Source organism: Melospiza melodia, chromosome 19, assembly GCF_035770615.1.
Source record: "Melospiza melodia melodia isolate bMelMel2 chromosome 19, bMelMel2.pri, whole genome shotgun sequence".
Taxonomy (NCBI): Eukaryota; Metazoa; Chordata; class Aves; order Passeriformes; family Passerellidae; genus Melospiza; species Melospiza melodia.
Window position 1 is genome coordinate 8,458,832 of NC_086212.1, and position 20,503 is coordinate 8,479,334.

A 20,503-nucleotide genomic window follows, 5' to 3' on the forward strand; every position below is an offset into this window, starting at 1 on the left:
CCAAAATCACACCAGCTTCTCTAAATAAATGTTTGTACACAGAGCTGCCAGTCAGGTTTGCAAGTGTCAAACTGTACTCACACAAACCAATTCATTTTAAAGTATTTTAAATATTATCAAGAACCTTGAATCAAGTTTAGTAAAAAAAAGCAGATAATGCTGATCCTGGCATTCCATTCTTGCTGCTCTCTTCCTCTCTCTGCCCCCACAGTCCTCTCCATGCCTCAGGCTGCACAGCTCACACCAGAAACACGATCAGGCCCTGGAGGAGAGCAGGGAGAAACACAAACACATTATTTCCCATCAAGGGATGTTGGTTCACAACACACAGCAAAGACAGAACCCTCCTGCAGAAGTCCTCATGTCCAGTTTGTAATAAGGAGGGCACAGAACTCTTTGGGAGGTGTTGGGAAATATTCTGGCTGCTCCAGGACACCTCCAGGGTGATCAGGGCTGGAACTTGGGGCAATTCAGGATTCTTTGGATGGTGCCACTGGAGAGGGCTTGTCTGAATGCCTGGATCCACATCAGAGCTGCTCCCACTGAGTTCTTCAGAAAGAAAAGAGGCTCTGGACAGGGGACTGGGACGTGCCCCAGTGCCTGAGCACTGCTCATGGCGCAGCTGGGCCCACACCTTGTGTGGGCATCACATCCTCAGGAACATTCCCTGGCCAGGGAGGTCAGACAGAGCAGCCCTGTCAGTCTTTCAGGGATTGAGTTCTACAGCCCTTGCACACACAGGCAGCACCAGCAGGGTCCTGTGACCGCCCCTGGAGCCTCACAGGAGGGAGCAGCCATCGGAGCACTCACCGCTTTTATCTGGAAATCCACATTCACCAGGGGAATGCGCAGCACCTTGGGCAGAGGGATCCCCATGCTCAGGGCACCTGCGGGGACAGACAGGTCCTCAGCCCAGCACAGGGCTGCTCCAGGGAGGGCACAGGGAGCAGGGATTCTCAGCCACCACTGTGTGCTTGGCTTTCCTCAGTTCTCCATCACTGACTGCTGCCAGAACCAATGCTGGAGTGGGATGGTGCAAATATAAGGCTGGACTTTTAACTACATCCTCAAAATTGGGATTTCAGGGTTTTAATGGCTCCAGCACTCCTTATACATCTTCCAAACCCACCCACCCACCCACACACACACACACACCCACAGACACACACACAGACACACACCCACACACAGAGCTCCCTCTTCCCTCCTTGCCCACAACTCCAAGTGCTCCCATCATTGCAGCCATCCAGGTCACCTTACCATTGATGGCAGGCATGAACGTTTCCACAAGCAAATTGCTGCAGTGGGGCTTCAGGGTGGAGATCTGAATCAGAGAAGGAACAACCACATGAGCAGCACTGCCTGGCCCACACCAGCAGCAAGCAGGACCCTTGGGACTGCAAACCACTGCCCACTGACACAGCAAAAGAACAGTCCCTCTTCTCTTTGAAGTGAATCTACTTTTCTTCTCCAATTTGTATTCAGTCCTTCCTTTAGAAAAACTTCTGCCTCGTGACACTTCTGCTGCAGCTCAGTGTGAGCTTTGCCCAAGCAGAGGTGAATAAACAAACAGATTTCAGCTTTACATTTTATTTATTAGAAAAGGCAGAAGGGAAAAAGAAACCCCAGCAACAGAGGAATTGCTACAACCTACACCACAGAGCAGCTAATAGCTCTGACCATCAGCAGGGGCAATCCATCACAGCATCCCACAGCCACTGCCTGGCTCCCTCCCTCCCCAGGAGCCACAGGACATCATGCTTGGCTGCTCTCCCTGCCCAGTAAGGCCCAGACTAGTGTTAGAGACTTACATTACTGATGCCAACATCAGAAGACTCCAAGGAGAGGGAAGTGCTGCAGGGAAAGGAGAGTAAAGAGCAGGTCAGATACCAGGCACCAGCCAGAGCTCACAGCCAGACCCAGCCACCTCCAAGCACACTCAGCACAGGGCACAGACCCACAAAGGGACACCTGCGTTGTGACATAAAAAACAGGGGCTGGCACACTTGCAAGAGAGAAAAGAAAACAGGAAAATAAAAACTTAACCTAATTTTAATTTGCTTGTCAACGATGCAGCACCGCAGCAGGGCACACACAGCTCCTGGCTGCACCTTCCCTCTCCCTCCCTTCACTTTCAGGAAGGAAACAGCTCCTGCCCAGCTGGGAGCAGAGCTGCTGGAACCCCGTGGCAGGGGGCTGGAACTGGATGATCTTTAAGATCCCTTCCAACCCAAACCATTCTGTGATTCTATGTAAAAGCACACAGTCTGGTGAATTTGCTACAGCTCCTCATCTATCACTGCAATCACACAACTATCCATACCTAAAATGGATGCTTTATTTCCACTTTCAATTTCTCTTTTCTACTTCTATTGAATCTTGTTATACCCTTGTCTATTGAATTAAAAGCCTTTTGACGCATTTCTATTCCCTATATCGCTGCATACAAGCTATGCCAATTTTGCTTCTAAATCCAGCTCTTTGACAACCTAAATGGCCCAAAATCCTCAAACCTCCTGCTATAAGGAATGCTCTCCAATCTTTAATCATGCCTTGACTGGCATTAATGACAGCACTTTCCTTTACTGCTTTATCATTCATGTCCAATATCAGGCATTTCAAACCACTGCCCAGGATCAAAGTCAAGCTGACAGTCTTGCAATTATTCAGGTTACCTCATTCCTCCTTGTTATAAAACTGACACACTTTTCCTCCAGCCTCTTAAAACTTTCCAACTGCTGCAATCCTTCCTGAACTACCCCATCCACCGTATGCCATCAGTCAGGTATGAAATTCTCACATTCAGATGAAATGTCTGGTTTACAGACACAGAAAACATTTCAAGGCGGGAGCCCCAGAGCCAACATTGCAGCACAGAGAATGTCCCCACCTGTGTGAGGGGACAGCTCACCTGCCCAAGGCCAGCTGCAGCATCAGCCTGCCCCCAACAATGGACACACGGACATTTAGAGCAAGGTCCTGCAGGCAGAGAGGGAGAGGATCAGCAGATGGAAACATCCCCATCCCAGCCACCTCTCACCCTGGCTGCACCCCTCTGAGGCAGCTCCATCCACACTTACAGCCTTCAGCAGCAGGAAGTTGAGGATGGATCCATCTAAGTGGTTACCAAACAGCTGAATCAGGACTGACAGCTTGACACTGGCTTTGTTTTCTTCCAAGAGGATGAGTGGGTTCCCTCTCAACACCAGTTTGATGCTCAGAGGACTGGTCCCACTGCAGGCGGAGCACTGTGGGAATTGGGGAGGCATGGAGGTGGCTGCTGGCACCCCACACACCAGCCAGCAGGGACTGGCAGTCCCTGGGCAGACTCTCACAGCCCCATGGCTCCACAGGGCCTCCCCAAGGTCACACACACCCTGGACAAGCCAAACTACAGGTCCAGCAGCATGGATCAGCTCTCCATGCTGAGGGCAGAAGGGATGAGGAAGGCAAGGTGGACACACAGGGGGCTGTGGGTGTCAGAGGGTGCCCAAGAAATGGGATACACAGAAAACAGGAGATATTTGTCAGCTTTCCATGGCAATGGCTACAGGCTGAGAGAAGGCTTTCCCCTGTTCAGGGAGCAGGAGAAGGCTGGAACAGACAATGGCACACAGGAGAGCAGGGCAGGGCTGTGCAGAGCCCCAGTCCCTCTCCCATTCCCATCAGCTGGCGGGCAGCAGGACAGGCTCAGGTGCAAGAGGAGGGGAGCAGGAGACAGGGGACCTTTGTCAGGGGCATGATGGCACATCCAGGTGCATCCTGGAGAGCTTTACACAAACCCCTGAGCCAGAGCAAGCTGCTCACCCCAGCAGGAGTGATGGTCCACACGGCCTCGCGCAGGCGGCTGGCACCGGAGAACTGAGGGGACAGAAAACAACAACATCCATCAACAACCCAGCACCAACAACACCCATCCTGCTGGGCCACCCCATCCCACAGTGCCCTGAGCCCCCCACTCTCCCCAGTGCTCTCTGGGCGACTCCTGGTAGTTGTTAAGGTGGAAGGTGATGCTCCCCAGAGGCTTTCAACACCTGCCATGTGTGGACCCCAACACTTCCCATGGAAAGCAGAGATCAGAGGCATGGGAAATGCAAACACCCAGGGGATGGCACTGCAGACATGCAATGTCTTTTCTCTGTGGCACTTTGCAGACTCTTTGAAAGGCTGACAGCCTGCAGGAGTCCATGGCACAGGCAGTGCACAACTGCTCTCCACTGGTGTCCCCAGGGGTGTCCTTGCAGACAAGAGCACAGCTGGGCAGTGCAGGTGCTATTGCAGCTCTCTGAGAAGGGCAGGAGGGAGGCAGTGCTGGGGTCAGCACACACACAATGCACACAGCCAGGGACAGGCACAAACAGCCCTCCCTGGAGCCGTTACCTGTCCCTTGTCGCTGGCTCCAGCATGAAACACTGCCCTGCTGTACTCACCACGTCTGGCGTGCAGGGGAAGGTCTGTGGGGGCAGCTGGAGCAGCAGGGACAGGACTGCATTGAGGAAGCTCTGGCGCATCACCAAGAGCAGCAGCCGGTCCATCAGGGGAGGCAAAGCAGAGGGGGACGAGTCGTGGGGGATGGTGCTGCCTCCCACCTGCTTCACCACGCCCTGCAAGGAGAGGTGACACAGGCATCAGCCCTCAAAGCCTCGAGGCATGGTCAGATCTCACAGGAGGGCAGTGGTGCCAGATGAACATCCCTCAGGAAAGCACCAGACTCGAGCAGGTGACTCTGTTTCATAGATGGAAGGAGCTGACAAGGGTGAGCCAGAGTAACTGAGGTGCCATTAGCCAACACCAGAAAATTTATTACTAGCTAATAAGAAATGTTATTATTAGCTAATAACACACTGTCCACATCACAAATCAGTGCTTCACTCCATCCCTGAGGTCTCACTCCAAGCACCGAGGGGTGATGGGGCTGCACACAGTGATCCCAGACCTGCCCCAGCCACCCTCCAGCTGCACAGACACCCACACTGACACTGGCTTTTTGCTAGGGAGACTGGTTCTGACCATCCGGGTGGGTTGGGGGCAAAGGCTCCTCCCAATGAAGTCATTTCACCAAAGTTAGTTCAGCAGCATGGGTTTCACAGGCTGCAGTGTTTGCTATCACAAACTCCTCTTTAGTGCTCGTGTCCCACTGGCTTCTGTGCAGCTGCTCGCTTTTTTAAGCTCTCCTGGTAGCAAGCAGCTTGCTTTCTGTTGTTTGGGGTTTTTTTTCCCTCACAGTGAGACAGAAGTAAAAAATGTATCTGTTAGCCTGGTTCAGCATTCACCCATTGCAGAGACTGAACAGCAGAGGCAAAAAGCACCAGCAGCAGGTCTGCAGGGCAAGAGAAATGAAGAGAACAGCTCATGCCATGAGAAGGAGAACTGCTCATCCCAGCAGATACATCCAACAGACACAGCCTGGGGCAAACTCAGGGTGGGTTGGCATACAGAGCACAAGAAGAAAAGCCCACACAATCACTTGGTGGTGATTTGGATAAAGATCTAAGCATTTGGAGGTGCATTTCCAGGACAAATCATTAGCCCAGCTCCTCGTGGGATTCTACAGCTCCCACGGGACGAGGAATGCACAGCCAGGTTCCCAGGGTCCTGCTGCCCAGCATTAACTTACATCTAAATCCAGCCCAAGGAACTTGCCAGAGGTGTAGGGGATGCTGGCCAGCTGGTAGTGGATTGTTCCTGCTGTGCCCACCGGGATCACGGCTACACACAGGGAAAGGATCGTTACAGCACCGGGAAATCAGCAACAACACAACCTCCCCTGGCCCCCACACCCTCAAACAGGCCCAAGCATTCAGGGCTCAGGGGTGCTTGCTGATACTCCAAAAGGCCAGAACATCCCCAAATTCAGCTTGGTGGGATCTGCCTTTGGGATGTAGCACAAAAAGAGCATCAAAGACAATAAGAAAAATCCAAAGGTGATGCATAGAAATGGAATAAGGAGGGCTTAGGTGGGAGCAGTTCATTGGAATGCTGGGGTGTGAGTTCCAGGCTCACCAACAGCCCTGCAGAAGTGCTGGACTTCTCCTGATGCACTGATGGACTTGGTGTGGGTAAATGGGTCCTGTTGCCACTGTGGGAAACACGGGGCAGCAGTGCCTCACCCTCCACAAGCAACTCACCATTGAGAGTGCTCAGGAGATGGATGTTCACAAGGTTCATCACAATATCCACCACGGGGCAGAGCTGCAACACAAAGCACACACGGGACTGCTCACCCCCCTCACCACCCACCCTGCCCACAGGCCCTCCTTTCCCCACCAGGGAAAAAGCTGCATGGCAATAGCTGGGGTGCTGGGAAAGGCTTGGGGCACTGCAGCATCCCTGGAGCTGTGGGACCACGCTGGAGGGGAATGTTTTGATCTGAGGCATTGCCCTACAGACAGCAGTGATGTGGGAGAGCAGCACAGAGAGGCAGTGGATCTTGCTGTGGCCTCACAACCAGTTTTTCCCAGTATTTCCCAGTATTTAACCAGTTTTCCCCAGTATTTCTGTGCCTCAGCTGTGATAGGAGGACAATCCTCAGCCGTACCAAAGCGGGCAGAGTCGCTGTCAGCTGGCGAAGCACCAGCTCATTCACTGACAGGGTGAGCAAGCTGGAAAAAAAAGGAAAAAGAACTCCAAATCAGCACAAACAACGCTCCAGGACAGGAGACAAAAAGATCTCCAGCCTTCATTTTGCAGCATTCTCCTACACCCTCGGTCATCCCTTCAGGGCCAGTGCTGTGGCTGATGCTCACCAGAGTAGGGGCTGGAGGTACAATATTATATATATATATATGTGTGTGTGTGTGTATGTATATATTTATATATATTTATTTATATATTTTATATGTATGTTATGTATATATATGTTATATATGTGTGTGTTATATATATTATATACATACATACTTTTTTTTTTTTAATTTTTTTTTTTTCCTCTCCTCACTTACCCCACAAAGGAGAGAATTTCACTCATTGCTGAAAATCACAGAATCATTAAGGCTGGAAAAGACATCTAGACATCTAAAATTATCAAGTCCAACCATCAGCTCTGCACCACAACCATGTTCCCCACTAAACCACATCCTGAAGTGCCATGGACACATTTTTTAGCACTTCCAGGGGTGGTGTCTCTACCACTTCCCTGGGCAGCCTGTTCCAGTGCTTGACAACCCTTTCTGTGAGGCAAATTTTTCCTTCAGCTCTCAGGGAGCTTTCACTGCATGAAAAGAGCGAGCCTCTCACAGTCTAACCTTGTGCTTGGTATCTCCCTCAGGTATTTAAATCAGTGCTGTAGTTAAGGGAAGAGGGAGCTGTTAGGAAATATCTTCATGTTAGTTACTGGGAACAAACAATTTGCATCTGGAATAACAAGAGGAGAAATCTGCTGTGTGACATTTCCACACTGCTGCTGAACAACTCACTCAGGACTTGTGATGCCTGCAGCAGCACAGAGGCAGTTTTGTCTGATAATCAATATATTTCTGGACTGTTGAGTTGGCAAGACCCAGACAGCAGGAATTCATAGAGCACCTCTTATTTATGCCCAAATTCTGCCTACAAATGGATCTGAGGAGCTGCCATGAAGTCATTTGTGTATATCTACATTTCCCTCACCCCCCTAGGAGTTCACTTCCTGCAAATCATCACTTTAATCCTGTTAAAAATCAAACCATGACCCTCAGAGCAGGTGAGTTGTGTTCCTCTGTTCACTCACACAGCATTTTTCAAATCAGCTGCTGCACTGATTGAAATATAATGCATAATGCAAAAATTAATTAGGAGAATTTAGATGAACCTGAAAAGTAAGTAATTCAAAAGCAATAGAAGAAAATATTTCCCATTATCAATTTACAGCTGAGTTCATCAATACATGAAGTCAGCAAATCCTTGCTGTCAAGAATTTAATAAGACTGAGCAAGAGATGGGACATTTGCATGGAATTACACACAACCACAGCAGTCAGAGGGAAACTCCACATGCCAGGCATGGGACAGCAGCCAAAGGCAGAGTACAAAACCAGGGAATGTAATGGTCCTGTTTTCCTGGAATCCTCCCAGCCCCATTACTCCTATCCTTTGGATATCAATTCTCCAGCTAAGTCTAGAGAAACTGTGTTGGGAAAGGTACCAAACCTCATGCTTCACATCTTAAAATTTCCACAGGCAAACAGGGCAAATTTACCCTCATCCCACTGATGCAATTGGCATTGGCAATAGGGAGGAAATTCCATCCCTGAGGCCTGGCTCTGTACCAGCGAGCACTGTCTGTGTCCTGGCACACTGCACATATCAATAAAGAGGAGAGGATTGCACATAACAAAAACATAAATCCATGGGCACCTACCCAGAAAGGACCTTGATCTTTATGGCCCCAAGAATGCAGAGGCAGTCTTCAGTGACAACCTGGAACGTGCCAGATTCAAAATTCGTGCATTTAATGTTTGCAGTAATGTTCACCTCCACTAAGATATCAATGAGTTCTGAGAGCAGGCCAACCAAGCTGCAAAAAAAGCAAAGGGGATTATTGCATCTCTCAGCCTCTACACACAGAAACTCACCAGAGCCAGGAGAAACAGACTTCTCCATTTCCTGCAATGCCACAGGTCATCTTTTGGTGTGACAGTGTTCACAGGGGTCTTAGAATGAGGGAAGAGATGAGGATCTGACTCCATGTTTCAGAAGGCTTGATTTATTATTTTATGATATATATTATAATAAAACTACACTAAAATAATAGAAGAAAGGATTTCATCAGAAGGCTGGCTAAGAATAGAAAAAGAAAGAATGATAACAAAGGCTTGTGGCTCGGACAGACAGTCCAAGCTGGCTCACTGTGATTGGCCATTAATTAGAAACATCCAACATGAGCCAATCACAGATGCACCTGTTGCATTCCACAGCAGCAGATAACCATTTTTTGTATTTTGTTCCTGAGGTCTCTCCGCTTCTCGGGAAGAAAAATCCTAAAGAAAGGATTTGTCATAAAACATGTCTGTGACATTTTGGTGTCTGTTTTTCTCTGTGACTTTATTATAGGTAACAAACACTTCAAAATCCTTAAGAGATGCAAAATACGCCAGGGTAGGGGCTTCCCTCACTGAATCCCCACTCACCAGTTGCCTCTGAGCTGCAGCTTTGCCCCGATGGTCAGCTGGACCCCGATCCCTGGCAGCAGCACCACCGAGAGCCTGGGCACCCGGACCTTGATGAGGTGCAGGCTGTGAACAACAGCGAGGGCTGGCACAGATTAAAAACACCTCCCAGCAGCTGAGCAGCTGCACCCCGGGAGGACCCACAGCACCCACAGCTCCCCAGACACCTCCAGATGGAGGTACAAGGGTAAGGGACAGCTGGCTACAAGAAGCCTAGAACCAGACTGGGGTGGAAGCTGACTTTGGAGAGCTGTCTGCTTTTTCCCTCTGTGGTGCCTTTTGCCTTTCTCAGTGCTGCCAGGCATTAACAACACCACCAGAGCTGTCACTCTGCACCTACAGCCTGCAGGGTCCCTTGCTGGGACCACACTAACATTGTTGGGTCAGAATTTCAGTACCACAATAAACCAAGGACATCAGCCCAGGCCAACCCTGCCAGGGACAGCTCAGCTTGTCGTGTTCAGAAGTGATGCTGAAGGAGCACTCACAGGGAAGCACTTACTCTGTGATGCTGGTGGGAGAGCTCAGCTGACTCCCTTCACCCATGATGTTGGGAACCACGAGACCCTGCAGGTGCTGGTGGATGAGCCCACTGTGAATTATGGCATCTGAGAGAACTGGAAAACATCTCTGTGTGAGGACCAGCCTGCAGCAGTGACCTCTCCCCCCTCAGACAGACCCATCCGAAGCCCTTCCACTCCCCAGGACTCCTCATGGAGAGACATCAGCTGTCTCCATGCAGTAAAATAACACACGGATGGTATTTTACAACTTTGGTGCAACAAACCAAAGCTGCCCTCGGTGAAGTAAACAGGAAAGCACCCCAGACTCCAATTCAAACATCACAGCTTGGCTGTGCACTGCCAGGAGCACCAGTGACCCCACTCAGAGGCTGGGTTCCACTCACAACTCATCTCCCCTTTGTCAAAGAGGTTTTTACTTGTTGATTTTTGCCTGTTTATTTTTGCTTTTGGCTTTTGGAGTATTTTTAGTAGAAACAACTTGAAACAAGCCTGAACATTGCAAATATTATTATGTCTGCTACTTCACAGCAGCTGTTTGTCAAACATCAGCTGGTCCAATATGGAAATGAGAAACTGAGAAAAAAAGAGGAAATAACCCAGATCTAGCCCCGAAATTCTGTGTTGCTGCTTGGAGCTGAAACGTGCCCCAGTTCTGGAGCAGAGATTTCCCTGACCCATGAATCTGGTGATGGCTCTCAGGGGCTCTGAGCAAAGCCTGCAGCCCTGAGGAATTATGAAATAAAGATGATGGGGAGTAAAACTCAGGAAGTTTTACCCCCCACAGAGCTTTCAAAGCAAACACAACTTGGAGGTGTTTTTTGTAGTTACCATTCTGCATCGCCCGCGGGCTCACAGCACAGGACAGGCCAGACAAGACTTCCTGCGAGGGTGAGAGGAGGCCACAGAAAAATATGATCCCAAAAAGCTTCAAAACCTTCATCTCCAGAAGATTCCCCTGCTGGCAACGGAGACATCAGAGGGGACAGTGAGGAAAAAACTCTCAGAAGCGGCCCCAGTGTCTTTATGAGGAAAGAAGTCAAGAAAGGAATCCCTCCTTTACTCTTTATCTGGATCATAGGAGACTCTATTCAAGCCCAGAGCAACAGAACCTTCTTCATGTCCACACACATGGACAGGTTCCATGTGTGGGTCAATAAAAGCCCTTTCCTCATCCCTTGTGACTGGCCCAAAATGTTCACACAAAAGAAGCCAAACTTGATGTTTAAGCTATTTCTGTATCCCTGCAATACACAGGTACAGGTCTTTTGGTGAGGGGCTTTGCCAAGGGAAGCATCTGAGGATTATCTGTGCTCCTTCTACCTTTTAAAAGCAATAAACTAAAGCACAAGTGACTAAAAAAAAAAGCCAGCTAGAAGTTATAACTTAATAACTACTAACATAAATTTAATTATGACATAGCAGACATAGGGAGGTGATCAGGAGCTTGGTGCCCAGCACAATCTCCAACCAAAGCAGTCAAGCACCGCCAGCATGAGGACCCTGCCACTGCAGCTGTCACCCTGCCACCACACCACCAGCACCTGGAGGATGTTACCTGACTCAGCTGCAGCCAGCTGGGATGGGCTCTTGGCTCCACTCAGGCTCCTCTGGACTCCTCGGGGCTCTGTGATGTCCCTTTGTTCCCCACAGCTGAGATGAAGGTAGCATCCCTTATATAAAATCTGCAGCCAAGTGGACACACCTCTTCTGCTCAGCCTCCCTGCCCCATGATCAGCCATCCCTTTGCTCCTGCTCCTGGAAAGCACCACCCAGACACCAATTTTCTTGTTAGAAACAAGGCAGCATCACTGCATCACCAACCCCTGAGTCACTGCTCACTCGGCCTCCAGATGCTGCTTTTGGGCCACTCCATCCCATTCTAGAAAGGGTGCCCTGCACAAGTGCATCCAATGGAGACCCTATGACCTTAAAAATAACATTTTTAGGAAATAGAGAATTACTGAAGACTCCTAGCAGAAGGCTGATGTAACTTCCCATACAGGAAGGCAGCACAGAAAGAGCACAGGAACAGGGTTCCAGACGACTTAGACCTAGAATATCTATTTTAGGCAAGGTGTCAGATTTAAGACTCATTCCTGTTTCAAGTGGATTCCTGGGAAAATATTTCCTTGACAAACAGCAATACTGAGAGTTGCAGAGACCTGATAAAGCTTGGCATTTAGATTGATTTCAGATGGGTCTGTAAAGTGCCATGTAAAAAGTGGAGTTGTATTGAAATGCACAAAGCCAACAATTAACATAGTTTTGAATAAGCAACACTCATGGTAGCTGAACACTGGTAGCAGCAGCATGGATTTCAAAGGAAAGTCTCATCCTGCAGGAATAAGGCTCTCACCCCTCAGCAGATGCCTTGGCTGGGATAGCAGAAGTTTCCATTGTGCAGGGCCCAGGGAAGATCTTATCTGGGCACTTTGTTTGGGTCTGGTCACCCGTGCTCAGCTGGGATGGACGTGGGGAGCAGCAAAGGGCTGCTGAGAGCTGGGGAGCTGCAGAGGGGCTGGTGTGCTCAGCCTCATGGAACAGGGAGCAGCAGAGATACAATCATCCTCCACAAACACGGCAGAGGAGAAGGAAGGAGAGAGGGAGCGGAGCTGCCTGGGCTCAGGGACAAGGCTGGCACAGGAACAAACAAGGCTGATATGTTTAAGCTGAAGTTAGGAGAAAGCTGCAACCACCACAGTGAGTTTAAGGCTAGTTGTCCCCTGGGAATACAGAAGGCAGAAAAATATGCTCAGAATTCTCTTCAATACCGCACGAGGTGTGTTTCAGCATCAGCAGCAAAGTGCTTGCACTGGTTCCTCAGCATGTGCTGCCCGTTGCTCAATGGAGCAAACTTTGGCTTGTCACAGACACTTGTTTTGTTTAACACTCAACCAGCACTGCATTTGATGTGCTGGTGGCAGTCTAGTCCCAAAAACAGGGGATGAACCAGATGATCTTAACAGGCACCCTATCCATGCTGCTCCCTTTGTGTCCCCTTTCAGAGATCCAAATGCACCAGGCTGAGCAGTCACCATGAGCACACCCACAGTGAGGTGTCCATGACACTGCTCCAGTGCGCAGGAATATCACTGCTGCCAAAAGCCAGCTGCTGAGCATGAACAAATGTGGATCTCCAGCTGGTTTCAGAGTGTTCCTGTGTGTGCAATAAGCACCTGAGTTACTGTGGATGTGTGCGTGCCCAGCAGAGCCAGGATCCCATCGGATCCTCTCACTGCTCCATGGGATCCATCTCCACACCCTCACGTCCTGCACCACACCTGAACCACGGCACTGACAGCAGCTGTGAGGAACACAGCCCATTTTACACACCCTGGCCATATTTCTTCTTGCTCTGTGACTTTTTCCTCCTCAGTCACATCCCTTGTCTCCCCTCTCATGCGCCCATATTTCATCCTCTCCTTGCAGCAGTGATTTAGATATCACTTACCAGGAGGCTGGATTCAGTCCTGCAGTGACAAGGGAAGATAAAGCATTGCAAGAAATTGTAGAAGAGATTGTCTCAACACAACTGCTGGAAAGCAGAAGGGCTCAAGGAAAGACCAACACCCACAGAGAAGAAATGCTCCAGAGCAGCCTCTGGCATCCTGCACTGCCCCAGGCTTGGGGTTCTGCAAGAAGGCAGGTTAAAAAGCAACAGGATCTTTAGAAGAGTAATATTAAAGTAATTAAATGTAATAATTTTTAAAATATTATTAAATTAACTTATTTTTTTCTCTAATATTCAGAACCATGGAAGCCTAGGGAAAACTTAGGAGAATTGTGCCCTACAGGTCAAATTAAAATACTGAGCAAAGCTGAAGATGAAATAAAATCAGGATTTTTGCACTACATTTTAATGACAGATGGTGGTTTTGAGACATTCCAGAGGTTGCAGGCTAGAGGAGCACAGCTTTCCTTCACTGCTATGTGACAAATAAAAACTAAAACTAAAATGTGTAACCTCAGCGTGTTAAAATTCTTTAAGGGGCAAATAGTAACTCCTTGTTTAGAGTATACATAAACTGAATCCTCTCTCTTGAGGTAAAAAGCCTAAATCTGGTGGCAGGGCTTGCAGCCTGAGGTTGAGCTGCTTTGTACAGATGTTCAGCCTTTTCCCTCTCAGGGACACCTCCTAGGAGTCTGTGACTGCTTCCAAAGGGATGCTGTGAACATTAATGAACTGCTCAGCCCAGATGTCAATGGAAGTAATTCCCTGATGCCAACAATAAGGCAGCAGCCCAAGGGGAAGGAGAAAGCACTTGGGGAGGAAAATGACACAGCAAACTGCTGTGCTGGAACAGAAAATGGGAAAGGGCAGGGGGAACAAAATAAGTTTTAAGTGCTGACTGCAGCTGGGCTGTGAACTCGCAGCCTGGTCTCTGGAATGCTGAAGTCGGGGTGATGAATTGTTTTTCCCATCCAGGATTTTACTGGGGAATGTGGCAGCATACCAGATCTGCCCTGGGAGGGGGACAGGCACCTCAGTCAGGGGCAGCTCAGCCCAGAGCCTGGAAAATAGCAGTGGAAAAGGGTGACTCACTGCTCTGGTTCCTCTGCCTCACTGCGAGCTGGTTTGTTCAGGGGAGATTTTTTCCTGTTCTTGTTAATGAAATTGCTCAGGGAAGTGGAAGGAAGGAGCTGTCTCTGAGCTCCCCAATGCAGTGTAAAACGCTGAATTCAGCACCAGGAACACGGCATTAGTGCAGCACTGTCTCTGTGGAGTCACCTGTGTTCTGGTTGGTTTGGGATGGATTAATCTTCCCAGAGCCAGGCTCCAAAACTAATTTTGAGCAAGAGGATTTGCCAAAACTTAAACTAGAATCTCCTAGAAAGGACCTGGAAGGTTTTAGCAAGAACTGAAGGACTCAAACCCTCCTCACGTTTTGGGACTTGACTAGAGCCCGGGATTGACAGAACCCACAATTCCCAGGGCCAGATTTACAGTGGCTGGTTTAGCAGCTCCCATTGTCAGCAGCCCGGGAGGGCAGAGCAGCTTGATTAATACCCATCACTCCTGCAGCACAGCCAGCCCTGCCAAGCCCGGGCTGACCTGGGGCTGCTGCTTGGCACACAAACCCCTGAGCCGTGGCAGGGCGTGCGTGGGCAGACGTCAGAGCCCTCCTTTGCAGCTGTGCCCGTGTCTGATCACTCAGCCCTGCAGTTTCCTACTCGGGCAACTCGAGAAGCAGGAACAGAACCACACAGAGAGCCCAGGCAGGGAAAACAGGGAGAAGGACACAGAGGCACAAGCAGCAGCTGCCAGGAGCTGCCTGTCAGGAGGAGGCAGAGCAGCAGCATTGATTTCTGGAAGCATCTGCAATGCTGAGCATAAACAGCAAAGGCGAGTAAAATCACTGCCATGAGATAAGCACAAATCGATGTCTCCAGGAATTTTATAGACAGGAAATTTTCTTCTTCTGAGACGCCGACGGAAGCAGAAGGAGCATAATGTTATCAGCCTGCAAAAAGGGACAAACTTCATCAGGCAGATGCAGTGAGATGGAAAAGAAATGCACAGAAAAGCATCACTCACTGGACACTCTGCAGTGCAAAAATGGAGGCACTTCTGCAGACAGTGTTCAAACCTTGCCCAGAGCTCCCCAATACAACACTGACAGCAGCTCAGGCTGGAGGGCTCACAGGGGCACCCAGGGAAGCCCGGGCAGCCTTGCAAATCCCTTCCCAGCTGTTTGGGCAGGCACTGGCCTCACCAAATTTTGCAATATTTTATCAGTATCTGTCAGTGCAGCCAAATTGCTGCCCTGAGCACCTTTCTGGGGGGGTGTTTTGCATCTGGACTTTCAGGTTTGGCCCATTCCGGGTTTCCCTGGGGTGTCCTTTCTCAGCTGGCCCCACACAAGGCACACTTGGTGAGCAGAAGAGGTTGTGACCTTCCTGAAGGACTGCCAGGAGCCTCCAGGACGGACCATAGGGCACACACCAGCTGTCTGCCCCGTGTTTGGGGTGCATGGCCAGAGCCATCCCTGCCTTCTGCAGCGGCTGACCTACACCAGCATCTCTCTATCCTCCCTCTCTCCCTTCCTGCTCTTGCCTAGCACTCCCCCAGTAGAGCCTGGGTTCCTCAGTGATGCAACGTGCACCTCAAAGTCAATTCCAGTTCTATGTTTTAAGCAAATGAATCCCTCTCCTGCTTTCTTCCCATCACTTCCAATCACTCGCACTGCGAGTGCTGTGAACGCCTCAATTCCTCCTCACTCTTCATTCCTCCAATTTATTTTTTTGCCTTCCTCTCAGGCTGGAAAATGGATTTCTGTCCATTTTGTTGTCTCAGAAAGTGTTGGCACTGTGGTGCCAGTGAAGACTTTTTAAATAAAGACAGCTAATTCTATTTGACTGAAGGATAGCGACACAGACTCAAAGTCATGTTTCTGCCTTGCCTGAGGTTTGGGGAAGCTTTGCTTTACAAAAAGAAAAGCAGTATTGAGTGAAATTGTCCTTGATAGTCTCCATTAATCCCTGGGAAGAATTAACAGCAGCTTTATATTACATTCATACATCTTCTAGAAGCAAAGATTTCAGGCTTTCTGTCTTATTCACAGCTTTTAATAGAGACTTGACACGGTCTCTTTGGACACATCATCAGCACAGGTGGCAGAATTAGTACCCTGCTTTGTCCAGATGCTCCTCGGGGGATAAATTACAGCCCTGCAGGCAGGCAGGGTTTGGAGTCAGCGTTATGGAAATAAATGCTTATATCTAGGAAGACACCGACTGCTCTAAAGAAATTGCAGCTGAAACCAGAGAGTAAGTTCATGTTAAACAAACCTTGCTGATGAGTTAATTAGACTGACAAGCACGGATGAGGTCTAACTCACCCAGGTGCCATTTTCCTTCCATCAGTTTGGTGATGGTGTGTCGATTCTGTCTTGGGGCAGAAACATCAAAACAACCAACGTGATTCTGAAAGGAGACAAAAAGGCATTAAAGGACAAAGAGGCATTAAAATCCCGAGCAGGCTGGAGGGCAAAGAACAGGGTCACACCACACAGGTAGGCGGCTGTCCTGCCTCTGACAGGGCTCAGAATCCCAGTTCACACCCACAGCTGGTGCCGGTATTTGTGAGCATCCCATCCCGTGTGCACCGAGGAGATGCCACATTTCCCACACATCCTCCCTGGGCCCCCATGCTTGCACACGGAAGAGCCATTCCAATGCAAAGGATGGGCAAGGACCTCGGCTCTCGCAGGGGGAAAGAAGCAGAGACGGGAGTGGGGAGTGCACGGGCCCAGAGCTACCCTGGGGACAAGCCTGGAGAGTTTCTGGTGAAATACACCCACGTAGGGCAGAGGAGCGCGGGGGAAAGGCCGCGGAGCGCACTCCGGGAGCCGGGAGAGGGGCTCGGACCCCAGCGCGGGGCTGGAACCGCGGGACTCGAACCCGCGGCCCCCGGAGCTCAGGGCGGCTCCCTTGGGCTGTGCCGCCCCCTGCTGGCGGCGAGCGGCCCCCGGGGCACGGAGAGGGCAGGGACCCCCGGAGCGGGCAGGGACCCCCGGCCTGAGCAGGGACCCCCGGGTCGGGCAGGGACCCCCGGCCTGGGCAGGGACCCCCGGAGCGGGCAGGGACCCCCGGCCTGAGCAGGGACCCCCGGCCTGAGCAGGGACCCCCGGAGCGGGCAGGGACCCCCGGCCTGAGCAGGGACCCCCGGAGGGGGCAGGGATCCCCGGCCTGAGCAGGGACCCCCGGCCTGAGCAGGGACCCCCGGAGCGGGCAGGGACCCCCGGCCTGAGCAGGGACCCCCGGAGCGGGCAGGGACCCCCGGCTGCCCCCGGTCACCAGGGAGGGAAGGGGGCGCGGGGCAGCGCAGGGCAGGCAGGATGGCGCTGATGGAACGCTGGGGGTTTGGAGCTGGAACGGAAAATGCGCTGGTTGGGAAGGTTCCGCAGGAAAAGGTTCATGAAGGGGATAAAGCGGCTTAAAGCAACTCCCGGTGCAAGCAGATCGATTCCTGTGCACCAAACGTAATAAAGACAAAATAGAGAGAGAGCATTTAATTCCCTTTTCACTAAGAAGAGGTATTTGATCTCGACCTGACACATGGCAAGGAGTGCAATGCCAGCCCTGAGCATGGGCACAGCCCAGGGGCTTGGGGCACATGCCAGGGCCAGGTAACTCACACTACACATCACAGACACTCAGAGCAATGGGAACAGACATTTTAGCAGAGCCTGTTTCCTAAAAGAGGGAACAATTAGACCAGAGCTAAGGAGGGGTTATTTTTACAATGAGGTTGGTAAGACACTGGCACAGCTTGGCCAGAGAAGCCGTAGCTGCCCCATCCCTGGAGGTGCTCAAGGTCAGGTTGGGGCAGCCTGGTGTAGTAGATGTCCCTGCTCATGGCAGAGGGGCTGCACTAGATAATTTTGGAAGGTCCCTTTCAATCCAAACCGTTCTAAGTTACAAAAACAATGTAGCTTGAGGATGATTTCACTCACACACTAAAAGCAAAACCTTAATAGCACAGACTGATCTGTTGACAACATCGGTTAAGAAGCTCCACAGCAGATCTCCTCACATGCACAAAGGGACTCACTCACTGGCCCAGCCATGCCAAAGGCCCCAGCCACCCCACATTCTGTGGGAAAGAGCCTTCTGTCCCTCACCTGCACAGCAGCAAGGAAGATGTCATGGTGCAAAACCCACTGCAATACTAATTAAAACCTAAACAAGCTTCCACAATTGCTTTAAGCATCCCATCCCTGAGCAAGAAACACCCTCTGTTACCATTTGGGGGCAGAGGCGCTTACAACTGGAATTTGTATGTGAAGTCACCATGTGCTCCACCAAGATGTTCCAGCTGATCACCCTGATACCCAAACACTGAACCACAGCATGCAGCCCTCCAAACTGTCTTCAAAATGAAGAACAGGGTTTTTCACAGCATCACCAGGATCTGGTAATTTCCAACAGCCTCTCCTGACTGCAGATGCTCAGACTGTAAATAATCACTACACGTTTTTGCTGCCACTGATATTTTCTCGCCCGAGGCAGCCGCTCGCTGTCCTGCCTCCGAGATAAGGCTGGGGAGCTTCACAGGCTTTGGGTGCTTTGAGTGGAATCTTCTCAACATCAAAGTCCCACTAGGGTTTTTAGTGAGGCTTTAGAACCAAGTTAAGGATTTTTAATGTGCCATCCAGCACCCAGCATCAAAGGGACAGTGTCTGCAGGGGCCTGCTGTTAACAAAGTCACCGATAGCATGGAAATGCAGCTGAACTAAACAGCTCCATCACCACTATTTTGAGCAACTTTTATGTAGAGAGAAACACTCTGGAGGTTTACTCGGAGCAGAGAGTCTGAATAAAAAAACCTGACTCCCCTATTGGCCATGTGAAATTAGTCAGATGGAAATGAGGAGCTGGGGATCTTTGAGCTTGTGCCGTGCAGCTCAGTATAAATATTCCCATTGAATTTTGACACTTTGCAGGCCTCACACACGGAATCAAGGTCATTGGCAGCAGCCAGCAGGAGAACTCTGCTCCTCCAGCTTTGCTATTTCAGGATGCAATTGGTTTTTCTCTTCCAGCAGAAGTTATTGTGGGCAGGGGCAGGCTGGGCTGTCAGAGGAGGGATGGCCATGGACAGCAGGAGCGTTGCTGCACCTGAAATGTGCTGTGTGTGAAACTCTGGTAACACCAGCACCCTGCAAATCCTTCCCTCCTGTTGTCCATTTCTTCCCAGGAACCAGGAGCATCCTGTCACTCACAGGGAATTCCCCATGTGCCTCTGACACAGGGCCCTCCAGAGCCTCTGGTGAGGAAACCCCAGGACTGAGGGGTGATGGTGCTGCCTCGACCAAGTGTCAGTGACAGCAGCACTGCACCTCCATCCCCGTGAAGGGCACGGGTTTGGCGGCCAAACACAGCTCACACACAGGAATCCAGCCCTGCTCCTGCACTGTGAGCTGGGACACTCTCAGAAACACAAGCTGTTTTCCTGGGAGCTGGAGCAAATACACACTTTCCATCAATTTCCTCTATTTTTTAGAGAATAGGTAAGACAAGCAAGGGCAAAGCAACACTTGTGGCAGAGCAGGATCCAAGGCTCCCCTCTGCAGCATTCCACACCAAAGAAAGGTGAAACACCTGCTGCCTCACCCAGGGCATTAGGGACATAACACAGCAAACACCATGGCAGTGGCTGTTTGTCCCACTGCAATACAGTGGGAATTTCAGAGCCACAAGATTCTCACTAGTTTTTGTCAAGCCCTGATGCAAGGAGGAGATAAGACATCCTGAGACTTGATTATTTTTTATTTTTAAAGTATCAGTCTCCAGCATCTTTCCAGACCAGTAGGAACCATCCCTGCAGATGTCATGGCCCCATTACTGAGCATGACCCTGATTGCCTTTGTGCAAAGCAGCAGGTCTGAGTTCAGACCTTTGGACAGCCTCTCCCCAGCCCTCCTGCTTGGCCAGCAGCAGATTTCTGCTGTGCACCACGGCTGGGTGGTTGCAGGGCTCCCAGCTGCCACACAGCTGAGAAAATCAAACTAATATTATTAAGTTAACGCCAGCCCTGGGTGCCTCCACCAGCGATCAAAGCCACCTTCGGCTCCACCGACACGCAGTGACTTGTAAAAGGCTGAGCTGAAACAGTATTTCATGGCTTGAATTGCTTCAAATCCCCCAGGAACAAGTGTCAGGGCTTTCAATAGCTATAGTGCTAATAATAAAACAGGGACCTCTTCCAGTATCACAGCACAAACAGTAGTTATTTCTCTCTCAAAGCTTTGATTCCTAAAACCTTTCTTACATTCAGCTTGACATCAAAACACCCATCTCATTCACTCAGGCTGTCACAGGAGAGTTGTGT

General features: G+C 50.3%; 1 protein-coding gene across 1 annotated transcript; it reads right to left on the reverse strand.

The window, feature by feature from the left end:
- Positions 1 to 238: 238 nt before the first annotated feature.
- On the reverse strand, positions 239 to 10,609 carry LOC134427144 (BPI fold-containing family B member 4-like). The gene is made up of 15 exons (XM_063172728.1): positions 10,498 to 10,609; positions 9,648 to 9,762; positions 9,107 to 9,211; positions 8,338 to 8,493; positions 6,539 to 6,602; positions 6,129 to 6,192; positions 5,618 to 5,709; positions 4,431 to 4,604; positions 3,808 to 3,861; positions 3,081 to 3,248; positions 2,912 to 2,979; positions 1,812 to 1,854; positions 1,261 to 1,324; positions 811 to 887; positions 239 to 262 (listed from the first exon to the last, which is right to left on the reverse strand). The coding sequence occupies exons 1-15, from the start codon at positions 10,607 to 10,609 to the stop codon at positions 239 to 241; spliced, it is 1,380 nt and encodes a 459-aa protein (XP_063028798.1).
- Positions 10,610 to 20,503: the final 9,894 nt, after the last annotated feature.

What these genes read in the sequence shown, in the direction of transcription:
- LOC134427144 (XM_063172728.1), bottom strand. Translation starts at nt 10,609, where the DNA reads ATGAAGGTTTTGAAGCTTTTTGGGATCATATTTTTCTGTGGCCTCCTC. An exon ending in CCCGCGGGCGATGCAGAATG is followed by an intron (nt 9,763 to 10,497) that starts GTAACTACAAAA and finishes GATGTTTTCCAG; the next exon opens with TTCTCTCAGATGCCATAATT. An exon ending in GTTCATGCCTGCCATCAATG is followed by an intron (nt 888 to 1,260) that starts GTAAGGTGACCT and finishes CTGTCCCCGCAG; the next exon opens with GTGCCCTGAGCATGGGGATC.